General features: G+C 42.1%; 3 protein-coding genes and 1 long non-coding RNA gene across 5 annotated transcripts; 2 read left to right on the top strand and 2 right to left on the bottom strand.

The window, feature by feature from the left end:
• Positions 1-231: 231 nt before the first annotated feature.
• On the bottom strand, positions 232-3,322 carry ak6 (adenylate kinase 6). Its single transcript, XM_053610491.1, has 5 exons — positions 2,978-3,322; positions 2,251-2,343; positions 2,088-2,146; positions 1,835-1,980; positions 232-1,732 (listed from the first exon to the last, which is right to left on the bottom strand). Exons 1-5 carry the CDS (start codon positions 3,012-3,014, stop codon positions 1,543-1,545), a joined length of 525 nt encoding a protein of 174 aa, XP_053466466.1. The 5' UTR covers positions 3,015-3,322; the 3' UTR covers positions 232-1,542.
• Positions 3,323-3,478: 156 nt separating this feature from the next.
• Positions 3,479-9,065, top strand: rad17 (RAD17 checkpoint clamp loader component). 2 transcript variants are annotated; one of them, XM_053610468.1, is made up of 17 exons: positions 3,481-3,650; positions 4,198-4,283; positions 4,406-4,666; positions 4,753-4,836; positions 4,945-5,104; positions 5,195-5,331; positions 5,661-5,713; positions 5,802-5,927; positions 6,094-6,163; positions 6,254-6,365; positions 6,491-6,679; positions 6,764-6,849; positions 7,067-7,213; positions 7,454-7,600; positions 7,698-7,818; positions 8,015-8,072; positions 8,414-9,065. In XM_053610468.1, exons 2-17 carry the CDS (start codon positions 4,242-4,244, stop codon positions 8,664-8,666), a joined length of 2,046 nt encoding a protein of 681 aa, XP_053466443.1. In that variant the 5' UTR covers positions 3,481-3,650; positions 4,198-4,241; the 3' UTR covers positions 8,667-9,065. The 2 variants fall into 2 exon arrangements, with proteins under 2 accessions (XP_053466442.1, XP_053466443.1); XM_053610467.1 differs by having other exon boundaries at positions 3,479-3,650; positions 6,094-6,365.
• Positions 9,066-9,193: 128 nt separating this feature from the next.
• ccdc125 (coiled-coil domain containing 125) lies at positions 9,194-17,010 on the top strand. Its single transcript, XM_053610478.1, has 13 exons — positions 9,194-10,025; positions 11,041-11,128; positions 11,293-11,589; positions 12,091-12,149; positions 12,958-13,044; positions 13,180-13,257; positions 13,406-13,491; positions 13,619-13,701; positions 13,805-13,917; positions 14,821-14,928; positions 15,032-15,170; positions 15,682-15,794; positions 16,036-17,010. The coding sequence occupies exons 3-13, from the start codon at positions 11,319-11,321 to the stop codon at positions 16,300-16,302; spliced, it is 1,404 nt and encodes a 467-aa protein (XP_053466453.1). The 5' UTR covers positions 9,194-10,025; positions 11,041-11,128; positions 11,293-11,318; the 3' UTR covers positions 16,303-17,010.
• LOC128599103 (uncharacterized) lies at positions 12,754-17,139 on the bottom strand. Its single transcript, XR_008384360.1, has 3 exons — positions 17,004-17,139; positions 13,841-14,102; positions 12,754-13,682 (listed from the first exon to the last, which is right to left on the bottom strand). It is a non-coding gene; the product is annotated as an uncharacterized LOC128599103 (long non-coding RNA).
• Positions 17,140-17,160: the final 21 nt, after the last annotated feature.

Raw genomic sequence — 17,160 nt, 5'->3', positions numbered from 1 at the left:
TTCCTTTAACACAAATGAAACATTGTTGAAGTGAATACAATAATACTGTGTGTATTTATTAGAGACATTGAGCTTCTTGGAACTTTTATTCCAAGCTGGCAGTGTTTATAGGTATGTTTTTGTTTATTGAGGTTTTGATTAACTGTATTAAGTGGATTGTGATTTCCACTCAGTGAAAACATTGAGGATCCCCTGGCTCGGTGTCAAAATCCCCACTACACAGTCAGTATAGGATAAATAAGATAAAGCTATTTTAATTCTCATGTCAAAACTGCACATCGTTTCCAGAAACATTAGACTTTGCTAAACTTTTTAAAATAACCCGTGTGCTGATCATTCATGGGTTGAGACCTGCTCATGGTGAAGGGTCTTGTGTACAGTACATCAGGAGTTTCATACTCATAGTCTTAGATGGTTGACAGCTCTAAACACAGATTAGGGATACAGGGAACGCATCTGGTGACTGGGCCACCCGCGTAAGCCCAGTCGGGCTCAGCCAAAACGGCAACATGGAGCCATTTTGTGGATTCACCTCCTAAGCCAGTAAGGCAGCAGGTATGTGATGGAGAGCCTTAGATGAACGGGAAATGGCTTGGGGAGCCCTTGCTTTCCATTCGCTATGTGTCATATTGACTTTGGGAAGCTGAGACAGAAAACAATATTTGCAATGATCACCACTGAATACAGTCAAGATACACAAAACCACCTCTCGCACTTCTGGAGGTGTAATCAGGTACGAGGTAACAGGGCAATTTTGGGGTTTTTTTTGTAAAAAGCTGTCAGAGTCTGTCTATTTCAGCACTTTATGCAATCTCTAAAAATACAGTGTGGGTTTAGCAGATGCGTGAAAAAATCAATGTGTACTTTTTCAATGTACAATGGAAGAAATGAACCTTTCACATACAGTTCCACGTAGGAAAAAATACATTTCATTATGGTTCCATTTTAAGTAAATAATGTTAACACGAGGGTTAAAGAACACATTCACAAAGCATCTATCAAACATAACTAACTAATTCATAACAAAATAAGGGAGGAAAAAGGTATTAATGTCACACCATTTCAATTCAAAATGTCTCCGAACAGGCGGTTGGACCCTGTTAATTATAATATTGCAGGATACACACTTTGTAATTGTTTTTCTTGGAATTGATTTATTTCATGGATAAATTTGTAAAATTTCCGGTTATATTCAGTACACACTATTAAGTTCCTCAGCAAGTCTTTCAAGCAGGGAAGCCATGAAGTTTCTATATAGAACCATACAACAGTGTTTTTCTAAGACAAGAACCCTCATGTATACTTTGAAAAGCCATTTTGTTTTCCTCTAAGAGTGTACTGTGTCTCACTACAGAATGGTTCATTTTGATTAGTCTCCTCCTCTTTGCATGAGTTGTTTTGGGTGTATGAGAGCTCTGAGAAACATAACAATCTTTTGTAATCATTGTGTATTAGTGCATGAAGGTGCATGTGTGTCCCATCAGAGTGTGTGTGTGTGTGTGTGTGTGTGTGTGTAAGTGTGCGATGATAAGTGTTTATGCGTCAGTTATTGTCCTTCATCCACTGCCCGATCCACTGTGTTATCTGCTCCAGGTTCCTCTCCAGGTCATCAGGGTCATTGCTGGACAGCTGGTGCACGATCTCCTCTTTATATGCCTCCATGGCCTCCTCGTAAATGGTCTGGAAGATCTCGCACTGAACGTTGTCCTGAAGCTTCTTGCCTGTGTATCCCCTACACGAAACAGACAGCAGAATAACAGCACTTTATTTACGCATGATGCATTTATTTAAGCGCTGATTGGTGTTGACACGGTGACGTCAGAGCATCTCTGACCTGCTCTCGAGCCGATTATAGAGGTTGGTGTTATCCGTTCGAAGAACAAACACGATTTGAAACCAGCGCTCTGGGAAGAAGTCGCAGCCGTGGTAGTCTACAATCACACCTCCGTCCATCATCTTGTCCTCCAGTTCATCCACAACCTGGTAGAAAAAAAGGCCAGAGTCAAAGGAGGCCAAAGTTACCAGAAGCGCTGTGTTTCGCTGCTTCTAATTTCTTCTCCATTGGACGTGTGTGTATGTGTGCTCACCCTGTCTTCATCCAGAATAGGGCACTGGTATTCATCATCGAAGCCATCAAACAGCTGACCTGAGTTTGTAAAAAAACAACAAAATAATCATCACCATGCATATTGTTCTTCCTCATCACCCCAGTCGTTTATATTTGGCTATTAACATCAGGCTGCACCTCACCGTCCTTGGCCAGATCTCCAACGTTGATGTACGTCAGTCCGGTCCTCTCAGCCAGTTCCTTCCCAAGTGTCGTCTTCCCTACGCCCGGGGTTCCTGAAAACACGCGTTATGAATTCCAGCAAGATATAAATTCTAGGTCTGCAGGATTATAAAGCTCTAAATCCAACATGACTGTGAAACTGTGAAGCTGTGTATGATGCATGTGACATAGTTTATATAAGGAATAAAGCACTCTGCGTCATGCAGTTTAGGAAAATAGTTTCTTCTACCATGCAGAAGCGGAATATTTTCAGATAAAAGCTGATTTTATTCCGCTTATACTACAGCAAAATACCAACTATTACATTTTTTACACAATATTAAAGAACATGACACAGCTTAAATCTTATTAGGTGGTCATTTTTTCAGACTCTAAAGAGGGCTTTATTCACAAGGAGAATTATTTATTTATTCTACATATTAAAACTCAGTGTCAAGTGTCAGACGTGCCTGCTGTGTCTAAAGTGATCAGGGTCTAGGCCTGTTTCAATTGTATTGATTTCCAATAAAATAAAAAGTGACATTTCTTTATTCACTTAGAACTATTCCATCGTTAGATTAAAAAAGTCTAAAGCAAGCCTACAAGATGTAACGCAGCTATATGATGTAATCAGGACATGTATAGATGTATAACTGAATAAATATTCATACAGAAATGAAAGAACATGTAGTTGATCTGGTACCTCACCTGTGAGGAGGATGTTTGGTTTCTTCATGATCCTCATCGCAGGATTCTACTTTACTAAACTTAAGGTTCTGTTAAGGTCCAAACTAAACAGAGCTTAAAAAAAGTTCTAGGAAAACGCAGTAATGAAAACTCATGTATCAACAATAACAATAATATATTTCAGGTTTTCAAGCTATCATCATTATACTCTGCTCCTGGATCAAAACAGAAACGTGCACCTCAACGTGCTAACGGTGTCGGCTTGATGGCGTCATTAATCCGCGACCGTTCTACAGCAAGAAATATTGCTTATAATTTTCTTTGCTATAGCAAAATATTTATATTTTGCAATTATAGCAAAAATATTTATATTTTGCGATTATTGCATATTGGCAACCAAAACATGCGGCTAAAAATATAAATAATGGAAGACTGTCTGATTTAAAAAAGATGATGTCTGTATTTAAAAAAAACAAAACGTTTTTTTTCTCCCTAGCCAATCATCGCTCAGGAGGCAGGGCTGTGTCAGCCAATCCAAGCGCAGGAGGCGGGACTTGTAGTAAAAAAAAATGTACACAGGAGGCGGACCGTTGGAAGTTTAAAGGGGTACAGAACTCAATAGTTATATATAATCTAATCTCGGATGTGTGCGCAAAAGTGTTGGGGCTTTTATTTAGCGTCAGAAATGACTGAGGTAAGTTCGTCTTGAGCGCAAATGCAGCGTTTGTCAGATAACGCGATGACATTGTATTAGCTAGCTTTGCTAACCAGCCTGCTAACTTAGCCAAGCTAACGGTCAACAGCAGAGTTTACGCAGCTGGCCGGCGAACGTCAGAAATGTCCACTAATGCTTGAAAAACTAGGCAAAATCAATTGCAGAACATGTTATGAGTTGGAGTACGTGTCCAGACGACGTATATTTGTACACATGTACGCAGCGTTTGTTAATTTATCTAGGAATCAAAGCGAAAACTGTGGCCGTATCCCAAATCCCGCCCTACTCCCTGTGTAGGTGCACTACAGAGTGAACACAACAATGACTTGTATTGGCTCTCTGTAGTCCACTACATGTTTATCAGGGCTCTGTTTAGTATTCAGCCCACTGACATTCAGTTTGATGTTTGCATCTCTAGGTACTGTCTCAGAAATCCATAAAGTTTGCAATGAAATATTTCTTCTTATAATATATATATAAATATACATATAAAACATTACAAAATATATATATATTTTTTTTTCAGTCCCAAACCGATTAATCCGGCTGTGTGAATGGGAAGAGCTGATAATGTCAAAACTTTCTCTTGGAGGAAAGACGTCCTCTGGTAAAGTGAGTTGAATTTCTTGTCATTAATCCATCATCATACACGAGGACGGTGGCGGCATGGCGTATCTTGAATGCTGCTGTGTAAATCCCTCAAAATCTTGATTGGATTTTTGTCTTTACTTCAGTTACGCAGCTGGGTACAACCATCCTTTGGTGAAATTTTCGGTGGCTCCGGGTTGAACACCCTCCCCTCGACAAAGGGATTTTCCGGCGAAAGCAAGTCCAAAGCACGGCCCTCGAGTGCGGAGGTCGGCGGAAAGAAGCAGAGGAAGAGAAAGGGAGAGCCTCAAACGTCTAACCCCGAGCCTGGTGTCTTCTCGAGCAGACGAGGATCACAGGAGAACCAGGATGAACCCTGGGTGGATGTGCATGCGCCTCAGACACAAGTAAGGAGACCACACGAGCCAGAATATACATCACATGAACATATATACACGAGTCACTGAGGCTTCTCCTCCTCTGACCTCCTCAGGCCGAGTTGGCGGTCCACAAGAAGAAAGTTGAGGAAGTCGAGAGTTGGTTGAAGGTCCATTTGGACTTAAAGAGCAGTAAGAAGGTGTGCATCGTTTCTTATTCTTTATACATCTCAAACGCTTAATATCTGGGGGAGGAAAAACAAAACAAAACCACCCCCCGCGATCGATAACTCTACGGTTCTCCACAGGGCGGCGCTCTTTTGTTACTCACCGGCCCATCCGGCTGTGGAAAGACCGCCACAGTTCACGTCCTGGCTAAAGATGCGTGCTGTCACATCCAGGAGTGGACAAACCCGACGACGGCGGAGTACAGGACGGACGACTCCTTCAGGGAGAGCTTCAATCCAGGTGCGGGGGAGAGTTTCACTGAGCACCTCGGCATCGTGTCACAGCGTCCGCGCGTTCACTGTTGTGATTACGTGTTTTGTTCTGTTTCAGCCTCCAGGTTTAACATTTTCCACAGCAGCTCGCAGACCGCAGCTTTCCAGGAGTTTCTGCTCCGGGCGAACAAGTACAACCGGCTGCAGATGAGCGGAGACGACGAGGCTCAGGAGAGGAAGATCATCCTCGTAGAGGTACGGTGGTGCAATATGCAGCACGCTAACCTGCAGGGCAACGTCTCATAACAAACACCTGCATTCCGTAAAGTGACACTTCATTGCAGAAGTTAAGGCCAACCATAGTGAATGAGTTTCACAGATGTTCCTTCATTATCATTGTTAATAAAAATGCTCAAATGACGTTTGTTCAGAATTGTATTCCTCTTTTATTATAAGACCGTCTTTTGGATCCTGCCAGAGAATCAGGGCTTACTATCCTCGCATGCATGAATATATAAACTGGAACTGTAAGTGACTTAACTGAGGTTCGGATCTCACACTCTCATCAATTTGTGTCTCTGTAGGATTTTCCAAACCAGTTCTACAGACAGCCAGGATGCTTGCATGATATCCTCAGGTGAGACACAAGGATGTCATTTTATAACCAGGACTGCAGTCTAAAAAAGGAACCAGACAGGAAATGAGGCTGTGTGTGTTTCCTGCAGGCGTTTCGTGCGGACCGGTAGGTGCCCGCTGGTCTTTATAGTGTCGGACAGCCTGAGCGGAGACACCAGTTCCAGACTCCTCTTCCCCAAAGGCGTACAGGAGGAGCTGAGCATCCACAACATTAGGTTTGTATTTCAGCATGTTAAACTCTGTGTGTGGAGCTGAAATGAGAACCAAGATCTATCTATCTTACTCACACATTATACATTTATGCAGGTCCTTTCTGGGTCCTCAGTACTTTCCCTCATGTTTATTCACGCATCTCTGTAACCCTCCTGCTGTTTTCTCCAGTTTTAACCCCGTAGCCCCTACCAGCATGATGAAGGTGCTGAGTAGGATTGCAACTGCCGAAGCGAGCAAGGTGACAGTTAATGAACAGTTTGTTGACTCATTTCAGCACCTTCTGGCCCGCTTTCATGTCTGCTTTTACTTGGCCGGTTTCGTTTTTCAGAGCGCTGGAAGGATCTCTGTGCCTGACAAGGCGGTGCTGGAGCAGCTGTGCTCTGGAAGTTCTGGAGACATTCGGAGTGCCGTCAACAGCCTGCAGTTCTCCTGTTTCACCGGTGGGTTCTCGCGCAGGTTCTACCACAAGTCTGAGAAGTTCTTTTGCTTAGTTAAAGCTGTAGGGTGTAACTTCGGTCCCTGGTTAGACTCTGTGACCTGAGAATCCTCTGCGTTCTAACTCCAGATTTCTCGCTGGAAAAAAGCCTCTGGGCTTCTAAGAAGGGAAAATCTGCATCCAAACCCTCAGCGAGACCCAAGGGCAGGGGTCGGTCCGCTAAATCCACCGACGTGCCGGAGAAGAGCCCTGCTATTGGAGGAAAAGACGCGTCCCTCTTCCTCTTCAGAGCGCTCGGGAAGATCCTCTACTGCAAGCGTCAGTCTGGAATACAGTTTAAACTCCCGTTTCATTCGTATCGAGTTATAAAGTGCATCTGATCGACGCTGGTTATAATTTCAGGAGAAAGCTGTGAAACTGGTGATGTTCCTAAGCTACCAGCGCATCTTTCAGAGCATCAGAGGGATAAGCTGCTGGTTGACCCAGAGGTACACACACACAAACAAGCGATATTAACACAAGCCTGCACTCACATTAGGACATGGCAGTGTGATTCTGATAAGAAGTGTTTAGGCTACTGTATAAACAATGTATAAATACATTTAGTTATAATGACAATGTCTGTGTGTGTGTGTGTGTGTGTGTGTGTGTGTGTGTGTGTCTCTCTCTCTCTCTCTCTCTCTCTCTCTCTCTCTCTCTCATCAGCTTGTTATCGAGCGCTCTCATATGTCAGGTGAGTTCTTTAACCTCTACCTGCACCAGAACTACATGGACTTTTTCTCAGACGTGGAGGACGTGGCGCGGGCCAGCGAGTACCTCTCAGACGCCGATTTCCTGACGGCCGAATGGACTGTGAGTTCACATTCGTAAGGATTTTCAAAGTTGGCCATATCTGGAGCTCGATGATGTCCTTAACACCTTAACACTTGTCCATGTTCACTCTCCTTTGGCGAAATCTCTACCATCTGATGGGTCCCTACTACGTTAGTTTGACTATGTTTAAAATGGCACTATCCATTAGGCAAAACCTTTTTGTGGACACAGTTCTCCAAAAAATATCTATTAGACTGCTTGATTCTGCTGTCTGTACAGTCCAGGTCCACCATGTTGGAGTATGGATCTTCAGTGGCCACTAGAGGGCTCATCCACTCGAACAGCGCCCGCGCTCGGGCTGCGCACCAGTCGTCAGTCGGCTTTAAGCCACTTCACAAACCCCACTGGCTGCATATTAACAAGACGGTAATGAGAATATGCGCCAAGCTTGTTGTCCGGTTCACTAACGAATGCCATGCATCTCATTATTCTGACCATGTTGTTTTGTCTTCTGGTGTTAAAGTACCGAGAGAACTATCTGACGGCTCAGTCGCTCTTCGTCAGCTTCTGTCTGACACCCATAAGCCTCGTGACTGAGCTAGTGCCCTACCTGGCCAAGCTCAGCAACCCTATGAGGAATCAAGGTAACACGCACACACTGTTTATAACATGCTAATCACCAGACCTATTATCATAAAACAGCCTTAAAACAAGTCATGTGATTGTCTCCGAGAGAACAAAGCACATTCACATGCACTTACCGACTGTCTAGGATGTACAGGAAGTCTAGGAATGACAGGAAGTACACCATATGTGTGTTTGTTTTTTTTCCCCTTTCAGCTCAGATAACCTTCATCCAAGATGTCGGCCATCTGTCTCTCAGGAGATTTCCTGGCAGGTGAGTGAGCAGGAGGACCGTGGAATGGGAATAGTTCTCAGGATACTCAGATGGGAGTGTTAATACAGTTCATTAATACTGCAGTTACAGTAGTTAAAGGATTCACATCTAACTTAATTCACTAGCACTTTCTGTCAGTACATGAGATCATCTGTAAGGAAATTTTGCTTATTGATCGGGCCAACGGGGATGAGGCTTGCATAGATGGAGTGGAGATGGAAACAGGGATGGGGCCTGCAGCGATGTTGTTAGGAATGCTGGGGACTGTCTGGGGATTAACACAGAATTCCATGCAGCTCTTTGGAATATACCAGACTAAACTATGTCTGAAATTCATTCAGATTAAAACTTGAAGCACTTGGTGATAAAGACCCTGGCCTGCTGGACCTGGACAGTGATCATGAAGAGGCAGGAACCCAGAGCACTGAGCCTGGCATTCAGACCACTCTGCCAGGAGATACCAGCGCTGTGCCCACGCTCCCAAACAGCCAGGAGCCAGGGGGCGACCTCCCCGCCAGCCAGCCCCAGCCAACCACCTCCGAGGCCTTACTGGACGAGGAGGACCTTCGAATCGAGGAGTATGACAGCGACTGACGAAGCTCACGCTCCTGTTTCCTGTATATCGTCCACCGTCGTTGCCTTAATGAGCCCCGGTTCTTACGTTTATGTTTTGGCATCACTGTGTTTTCGCATATGGTTTTATAATGTGAATAATGAGCAGGTTTAATATTTATTTTGTTCAGCACAAACAGTAGAGAGTCTTTGTGTCACGTTTATGTACATATTGGTGTCACGGTGTTCCTATTTGTCTCGGTCATTGGGACCTACAGAAAGTGAGTGTTTATATATGATCTTTTTTTTTCTTTTTCTTTTTTTAAAAGCTTTTGGACATTGTTATACTGCTCTTTGGTGTCCAGAATAATATAATTCTGACATGTTGGTCGTTTTAATAAGTGTCATGCTTGAGCAGGCAATAAAATTTATGTTTTGCAACTTTTGTGTTGTCTTTGGGAGTGTAAACTGAAGCGCATCACGAACTTGTGAGGTATGAAACAGGTGAAGGGATTGGATTTAAGTCCTTTTGGGGGGCGGGGGTATTTACACTTTAAATTTTAATATGGATAATCCCTATCCTAATGTAATTCCAATACACACCAGTACATGAAAAATCCAAGTCAATTTTTTTTTTTTTTTAAAACTCGCTCATAAATCACAGTACATGAACAGAGGATGTCAGTTTGCTGATATTGTTAAAACTTTGTCCTTGACGAACCAGCCTTACTACAAATAGACACCTGTTGCATAGCGATGAAAATTACGGCTCTTTTCAGTGACTCAGAGAATTTGATTCGGCTCACCAATAAGAGTCGACTCTTTTGGCTCCCAAACATCTCATTGCCATTTGTTTGTAACCCAGACAACAGTTTGTGATATCCTTAACCGCTGACTACATCTGGTTTTAACATTGTGTGATTTCAGCAGATTACATTAACTGATGGGGGGAGGGGTGAAGGTTCATCTATAGCTGTGAATCGGCTCTCAAAGTTCATATAAAAGAGCCGACTCGTTCGAAAACGACACCGCTGGAGTTCTTTGTGGAGGTTTGTTTTTGCGCAGTATTTTACTTCAGAATCATTGACATCTTACACAGAAGCACTAGAATAGTGTTCTTACACGTTGAATTGTGTAGATGGTGTATTCTCTGAGGAGAAAATGTGGCAAACTCTGATTAAAACCTGATTAAAAAACACTGCAGCTCCATTAGATTCGCTTTAAACGCAGCCTGGTGTTAAACTTCGGGCTGGAAAAGTGTGTGTGTGTGTGTGTGTGTGTGTGACACACCCGTGTGTGCTGTGTGATCACGGTGGTGTGGAAGTGTACAGCCTGTATAGATGATTTATTTCCGCCATCGTTCATTTTGCTGTGCTGCTCGGACAGGTGTTCCGGTTACAGGTGAGTTCCGCGCTTTCTTTCAATGTTTCCGAACCTAATGTAAGGGGGTTTTCAAGCCAAATTATCCCTTGATCTTTTATTATTATCATTATTATTATTATTATTATTATTATTTGTAACCATAGACATATACAGATGTTTTGCTTTGGCATCGACATCTGCGCACTTTCCTAAACAGCTGGCGCTTGAAGCAGCAGATCAGTCGCCATTCTCCTCTATACACTTCACCTGCATACTGTACTGTATACCTAACAGGAACCTCCAACACCTTGCTCGAGTTCCACCACACTTCAACACAATGTTCATCATGTGTTAGAAATAATGTTTGTGCTTCTAAATTAAAACAAAGAGATAGGGGGCTCACAACTCAGGTTCAGTAGTATAGGGTTCTTCACTGTGTCCCTCTGGAGGAACCCTTAAAGGTCCCATATAGAACCTTTCCAAAAAAAGATTACAAGTAGAACTCTTTTAGAAAACCTGAATGATTAAGGAAGTGTTTTTTTCCCCCCCCTAAGAGGTCATTTGGGTAAATAATAAAACAATCACGTCCTGAAGTTTTATGAATCCTTAACGAGTATGTAAGGAATTAAACACTCTGTGTTGTGCTATATTAGAGAAATAATCAAGGACAGAGTGGTGTGATGAAGCGGAGTAACAGTCACCACAAGTGTTCCAAATTGTTCCTCTTAAACCACAGCGATTTTCCAACAATTACAATATTTTATTTTTTTAAAATCCATTTATAGTTACATTTAAAAACTAATTACTCCACAAAGTTAGTTCCTTGTTAGTCGGCTTGTCATGTTACTCAGAAACCACAAAACGTGAACTCCTCAGTCCTGAAGACGTTCCCCTGTCACGTACAGCTTCACCCCTGACTGTTTCAAAGCGCTAACACTGGAGACTCCTTCCGTAAATGTTTTATACACGTCTCCTTACAGAAAACGTCACCATGGTAGCCATTATACGCTTTTCTTTGTTACATAACCGCATGTCTTTAATACTTTTTTCTTAGTCTTAGATTATGTCGAGCATCCGCTGTGCCAGCATAGCACTTCCGCTACCTAATATATTCATGGGAGAAGAAAAGTGAACAGTCACAGGTGAGTTATAACGTGATATCCTGTTCAAATCACAAACCGTGAATGCGAATAATACTCCGATTATTATATTAGAGAACACTGGACTTTAGTCATGTCAGAAAATGTAAAGCAAAAATCCGGGAGTTTTAGAAAAAAAACCCAACAACATTGAAATTGTTTTTTAGGGCATTGACTCCAGGTCAAGGTGGAAATGATGCACGCAGACCAAGAACAAGCGAGTACTACAGATCAGCCCTCAGAAGATGACATGGCAGAGGGAGATCTCGGGGACGGCACCCGGTCTGTAGCTGGGATCCGTAAGTCACGGAGCAGGAGCAAAGCGGACTTTTTAGACCAGATGAAATGGGGCAGTGAGGGCACTGGTAGATCTTTCTCCTGGACATCATGCAGTGCGATGTACACCGCTTTCAGAAAGGAGCTGGAGGCAGAGAGGATCTCTCAGTGGAGGATCAGAGACTCAGGTCAGTCTAAATCACAACCACAGCCATAATGCCATTTTTATTAGACCGAATTATGGATCAGAACTTACAGCACAAGTAATTTGACATGTTTATATTTTTTACGATACAATTGTCCGATCTCAAACAACGGTTTCTTGCTCTGTTCTTTGGAGTCGTCCTCAATCTGTTGACCAAAGTGTCAACAGAGGTGAGCTAAAATGTAAGTGTTTGCTCATGATGGTGTTCTCAAGCAATTATCCCTTTACTATCATAAACTAATAGCTAAAATGAGAGCCAAAGGGACTCGGTCAATCCCTATCTGTGTCCTGTTCTGAGCCATTGGGTCTTGTTGACTTTGGTGTGTTTGTGCCATGACAAAAGGCCCTTTGTGAGCACATGGTGTTTCTCACAGCTTTAACAAAGCGCCAGAACCTTCAGCAAAACAAACCCGCAACTATAACTTTTCCACAGTTATAATGAACATATTATAATGATTAGTTCATTATTATTATTTTCTGACAGAGAACAGTGCCGGCGAGTCCAGTGAGGAGTTGCAGAGGAGACTGCAGGAAGTCACGGAGGTACACCGACATTATCACACTTTCAGCACCAGAGCGCTTAGATCTGAATCTACTTTGATTCATTTGATTCATTCAGGAGACTCTTTCTCCAAAGTGGAGCAGAAACTAATCCAAGCAACTGAGCTGAAAAATTGCTCACATATGGGAACCTTCTAGTTAGTAGAAGAGAACCTTAATGGCTGAGCGATCACAAACTGCTCTGGTTAATAATTGAATCAGTATTTTGAAAAGTACAGACGTGTTGTGAACTGCTTTAGGAGGCCCTTTAATTCTGGAATATGAACACACTGATAGTGCATTTACTAGCACCAAGTGGTTTTTCCCACAGATCAGGGTAAAAGATGAGCTTTTATAGCCGTACAGTTGGAAAACATGCACTTTATATGATATTCATCTCAGTTATTAGCAGGTGTATTTATGGACACGGACGCGCAACCTGCTGAGTATCGAATGTGTGTTCAGGTGGGAGTGTACATAAGCGATGGAGGAAATCATTCTGATGACACTGAAACAAGGAACGACAAGGAAACCAGGATACAAATACACAAAGGTTTTAACAAAGAAGGAAAGTGTAATACGACTGGTGAAAAGCATGAACCACGCGAGAAGCAATAAACAAGACCTGACAAACTAGAAACATGACTATGCAATGGCTCACAGTAACGGTTTAGTTCTCAAAGGTTCTGGTCTTCAAGCGGAGTGGAAAAAGACACAAACTGATGGATGGATGGATGGATGGATAGATAATCTTCTCACAAGCATTGGTATTTGTACAACACGTCATATCGTATGTTGTTCTGCCCTGTAGGAAGTGGAGCTTTTGAGGTCAGAACTGGAAGTGACACATCGACATCTTGAAGGCAAACATGAAGCTCTGAGAATCCTGCAAGGCCAAGTAATAAACACACAGATGCTCCATTCAATAATCAGTGTATTATGACGATATTATATCCATTTTTTTTTCATTTAAATATTCACTCAGGACAGCTTATTGAGCCATATTTTTTATTATTTTTTTTTTACCCAAAAGGCCATATTAGATAAAGCCACCAGTCACACCAAGCTCTTACTGCAGAAGAGTGAAGAGCGGAACAAAGCTTTGGAAAAGGTGAACTACACATTTATTACTTTGTTAACTTTTTTCGCACAGTGGGACACTTTTGTTGTTGTTGTTGTGCTGGTAGAGCGTGCTGAATGCATCTGAATTCAGTGTAACTAATATCTGATCATGATGTTCTGTAACTGTCCATGTGCAGGAAGTGAACGCTTTGCAGTGGGAGATCACCTTCAACCAGGTGCAGTTTAAGAACCTGGAGCACGCGTGGGAGCTGAAATACGACAGGTAAGATTGTACACAGCATGAGAATACATTTTAAAACACTATGAAGATTTGATGGCTTTGTGGTTCAAAATCTTTTTTGTTTTCACAACTGACAAATTAAAAAAATTTAAATACACGTGTGTAACAGGGTGTGTGCAGAGAACCAGGTCCTGAGCAAAGCACTTGATGAGAGACTGGAACGGTTTCAGGATCTGCACAAAGAGAACACATGTAAGTGTAGAGATACTCTGAACCTAGTCTGAATATAGTCAAGTTTATTGCTTATTGTTGCTATGTGTGTATTGCTGTGTGTGTGTGTGTGTGTGTGTACTAGCATTGAGTCAGCAGTGTCTGGAGCTCCTGGGCTTACTGAGTGCTCAGGAGAGAAGAGACTTCCAGAAGACCCAGCCACCATGCAGCCAAAACAGAGAGGGATCTGCACTGGAGGTATTATGGATGCAGGGATGAGAAGATAGAGAGGAACCTCAGTAGATGGATGGATGGATGGATGGATAGAAGGATTTCAAGATATAGAGTTGGTTGGATAGAAACCTGTTGGATGGATGGATGGCTGGTTTGATGGACGTAGATGGATAGCTAGAATTTTGGAAGCTGGAAAGTCTGGTGAGAACCTGGAAGGATCATAATGGCCAGATTTCAATATAGAGAGACAAGACAAACTTACTGAATAGACAGAAAGAAAGTGGGTGATAATTAGACAATGAGGAAAAATAATTATGGATAGATGCACAACTGGTTTTCAAAGTTATAAGTTGGTGGATAGACAAACAGAAGTTTGGATAGATAGATAGGTAGGCGAATTTAATTTTGAGATGGATGGATGGATGGATTTTGAGATGGACAAACTTTTGGATGCTTGGATGACTAGCCATAGAAGAATAGTTAGAAGTATGAATGATGGGTGGATAAATTTCAAGAATATTGGATGAATTGGCGGACAGATGGATAGATAAATGAATGGATGTATACAGATAGCTACAGTGAATGATTGGTAGCTAAAATAATTACTTTAAGTAGGATTGACGGAAGGATGGCTGGGTTTATTGATAGATGTGTTAAGGAATGGGTACAAAAAAGGTGCGATGAATGCATGGTTGGATAAATCCATGCATAAGATGGATGCAGGTGGATAGATAGATGGTTGTCTATCCTCCGTTCATAATTCTAGCAATCCATCCTCCTGCTGATTTGCTTATCCATTCATTTATCTGGGTTTCTTATTCTTCCACCCATCCCTCCATCCAGAGGACAGATGGATGCTTAGACAAGATGCTAGACGGCCAGAGGGAAAGTGATAAAAGTGTTAAAGGTGTATGGTGTGCTTCCCAGCTGGCTGTGTATGGGGCGTGTAAGTGCAGCTCCAGCACAGGAGGGCCGTGTTCCTGTGCGAAGAGTGCAGCTGCAAGCCGTAAACAAGTCCTTCAGCTTCAACAAGAGGTGTGTATATGTGAGTCTGTGTGAGTATATTATGTGAGTGTATGTGCATATATTAAAGTGCGTGTGTGTGTGTGTGTGTGTGTGTGTGTGTGTGTGTGTGTAGCTGGAGCTGCAAAGGGGGATGAAGGACGAAGCGTACGTGATGGTGGATGCGTTCCGGATTGCATTCGAGCAGCAGCTGAGGAGAGGGAGCGAGAAAGTGCTGCAGCTGGCAGAAAGCGACACACACACGCCAGAGAGAGGTGCAGTATCTATAACTTTACTATAACAGCAGCTCTGACACTAGTGCAGCTATAAGTCACAAACGCTATGGTGAAATGTTCTGTGAGGAGATGTTTGTGTAACATTTATGGAAGGAGTCTCCAGTGTCAGCGCTTTGTAACAGTCAGAGGTGACTACAGTTTTCCGACATCTTCAGGAAAGAGTTGAAAAAAAGAGAGTGCTGCTGAGGGAACTGATTATAACTGCTATAACACAAGTGATAACAGGCACTAAGTTGTTTCATGGACATTCCACAACATTGAAAGCAACTATAAATGGATAAAAAGTGTAACGTCCCATTTTTAAATAAATAGGAAATGTGTTATCATTGGCATAAAACATTTGAGGACGTGCTGTTATAGGAAAATAATCAACTTTCGAGTGGTAACTATAACTCACTGAGTGTTTTACTCCTTATTTAATATGAACTATATACACATTTGCAGTGTCGTTCAGATATCATGGTCATACTAATGCATCCTCACATCACAGGGAAGCAGCGCTCGGCTGGCGTGACTCAGGCGCTGAAGAGATTCCTGCCATCTCTCAGAGAAGGAAAAGTCCCGAGCAACCTGAAAGAAACCCTGAAGCTGCTGCTCGATCTGGTGTGTACTCCGTCCATAACATGTCAACTGAACACGCTCTATCTTTGTTCTTCATCTACATTATTATCTGGGATATTTACAGACGCACAGCTTGCTGAGTGTTGAGTATGTGTTCAGGTGGGAGAGTAGATAAGAGATGGAGAAAAATCATTTAGCATTGAGAGAGAACTCGTTTCTCCAAACAAACCCAAACACAAAATAGGAGATTAAATGCAAGAGCAATGTTTATCGTGTGTTTCAGCTGAGTGATAAAGAGGAGGCCTTGGCCCATCAGAGGAAGGTCAGCTACATGTTAGCGCGGAGCTACGAGGACCTGGAGAAACGTCTTCAAGCACAGCTCAAGGAGCTGGACATCTCACACAACGGGGCTGAATCTAAACCAGAATCGGACCGATCCAAATGCGCAGCTGATCATTCGTCGTGCCCATGTGATAATATACCGGTGGTCATGGACGAGCGTGAAGACAAGACAAGAATGGCGGGTTCACAAAATAAGGGCGAGGGATAAACAGGAGGAGTAAAGAAACCTCAAGACTTTCATTTGCTAAATGTAATCAAATAGCCCATCCTTTCTCCTCCAAGGATTAATAATATACCTTTTTATCTGGAAAATGAGCCTGAATCAGCATTTGTTTCACTGTCGTCAAAGCGTAATGAACATTCTGAATGTTGAAATGTAATAAGACAACCACAGGACTGATATTAGAGTTATTATGTCATAAACGGCTAGTATTGTTTACGAGGCATTGTATATGTTTTCGATATGTTTTGTTTTGCACATCTTTTCCATCTTTATTTCGATTCCGCTATCTAGCTCTAATCGTATCTAAACATATTCTGATCCAGTTTAATAGCCTGCTGACAGGGGGTGGAAAAGTGCTGAGAAATTACACTTGAAGGTGCAAACCTTACTAAATTTAAGGATCCCGCCAAAAATATCTATTGAAACGACGACGTTTAAACATAATCAAGTATTAATAAGTAAAATATAAATGTTTTTAAGAGACGATTGGAAACTTTAAACTAAATGTTAATCAAGTGCAAATAAAACGTGTCCATTCTGTGGATGTACAGTGAACAGTCAAGTGCTAGATGAGTAATGAATAATGTAAAGAATAAATTTTTGTTGTTTTTTCACTTGGAAGTATAAACAGGTAAAGTATAAATAACCCCAAATAATACTTAACTATAGTGAGGAAGTAGACTTACTCAAGTATAATTCCACTCTCATTGGCTGAACCATGAACCACAGGATTTAAAAGCTCTTTGTATGTCTTTTTTTTTTTCTTGATGATTGTATGTACTTTGAAACACGAAATAAACTTTTTAAACTTTTTAAAACGTGTCTTTTGAGTTTAAAAGAAAA

The sequence above is a fragment of the Ictalurus furcatus genome, chromosome 22 (genome assembly GCF_023375685.1).
Source record: "Ictalurus furcatus strain D&B chromosome 22, Billie_1.0, whole genome shotgun sequence".
Classification (NCBI taxonomy): domain Eukaryota; kingdom Metazoa; phylum Chordata; class Actinopteri; order Siluriformes; family Ictaluridae; genus Ictalurus; species Ictalurus furcatus.
This window is presented reverse-complemented; position numbering and strand designations above follow the sequence as displayed.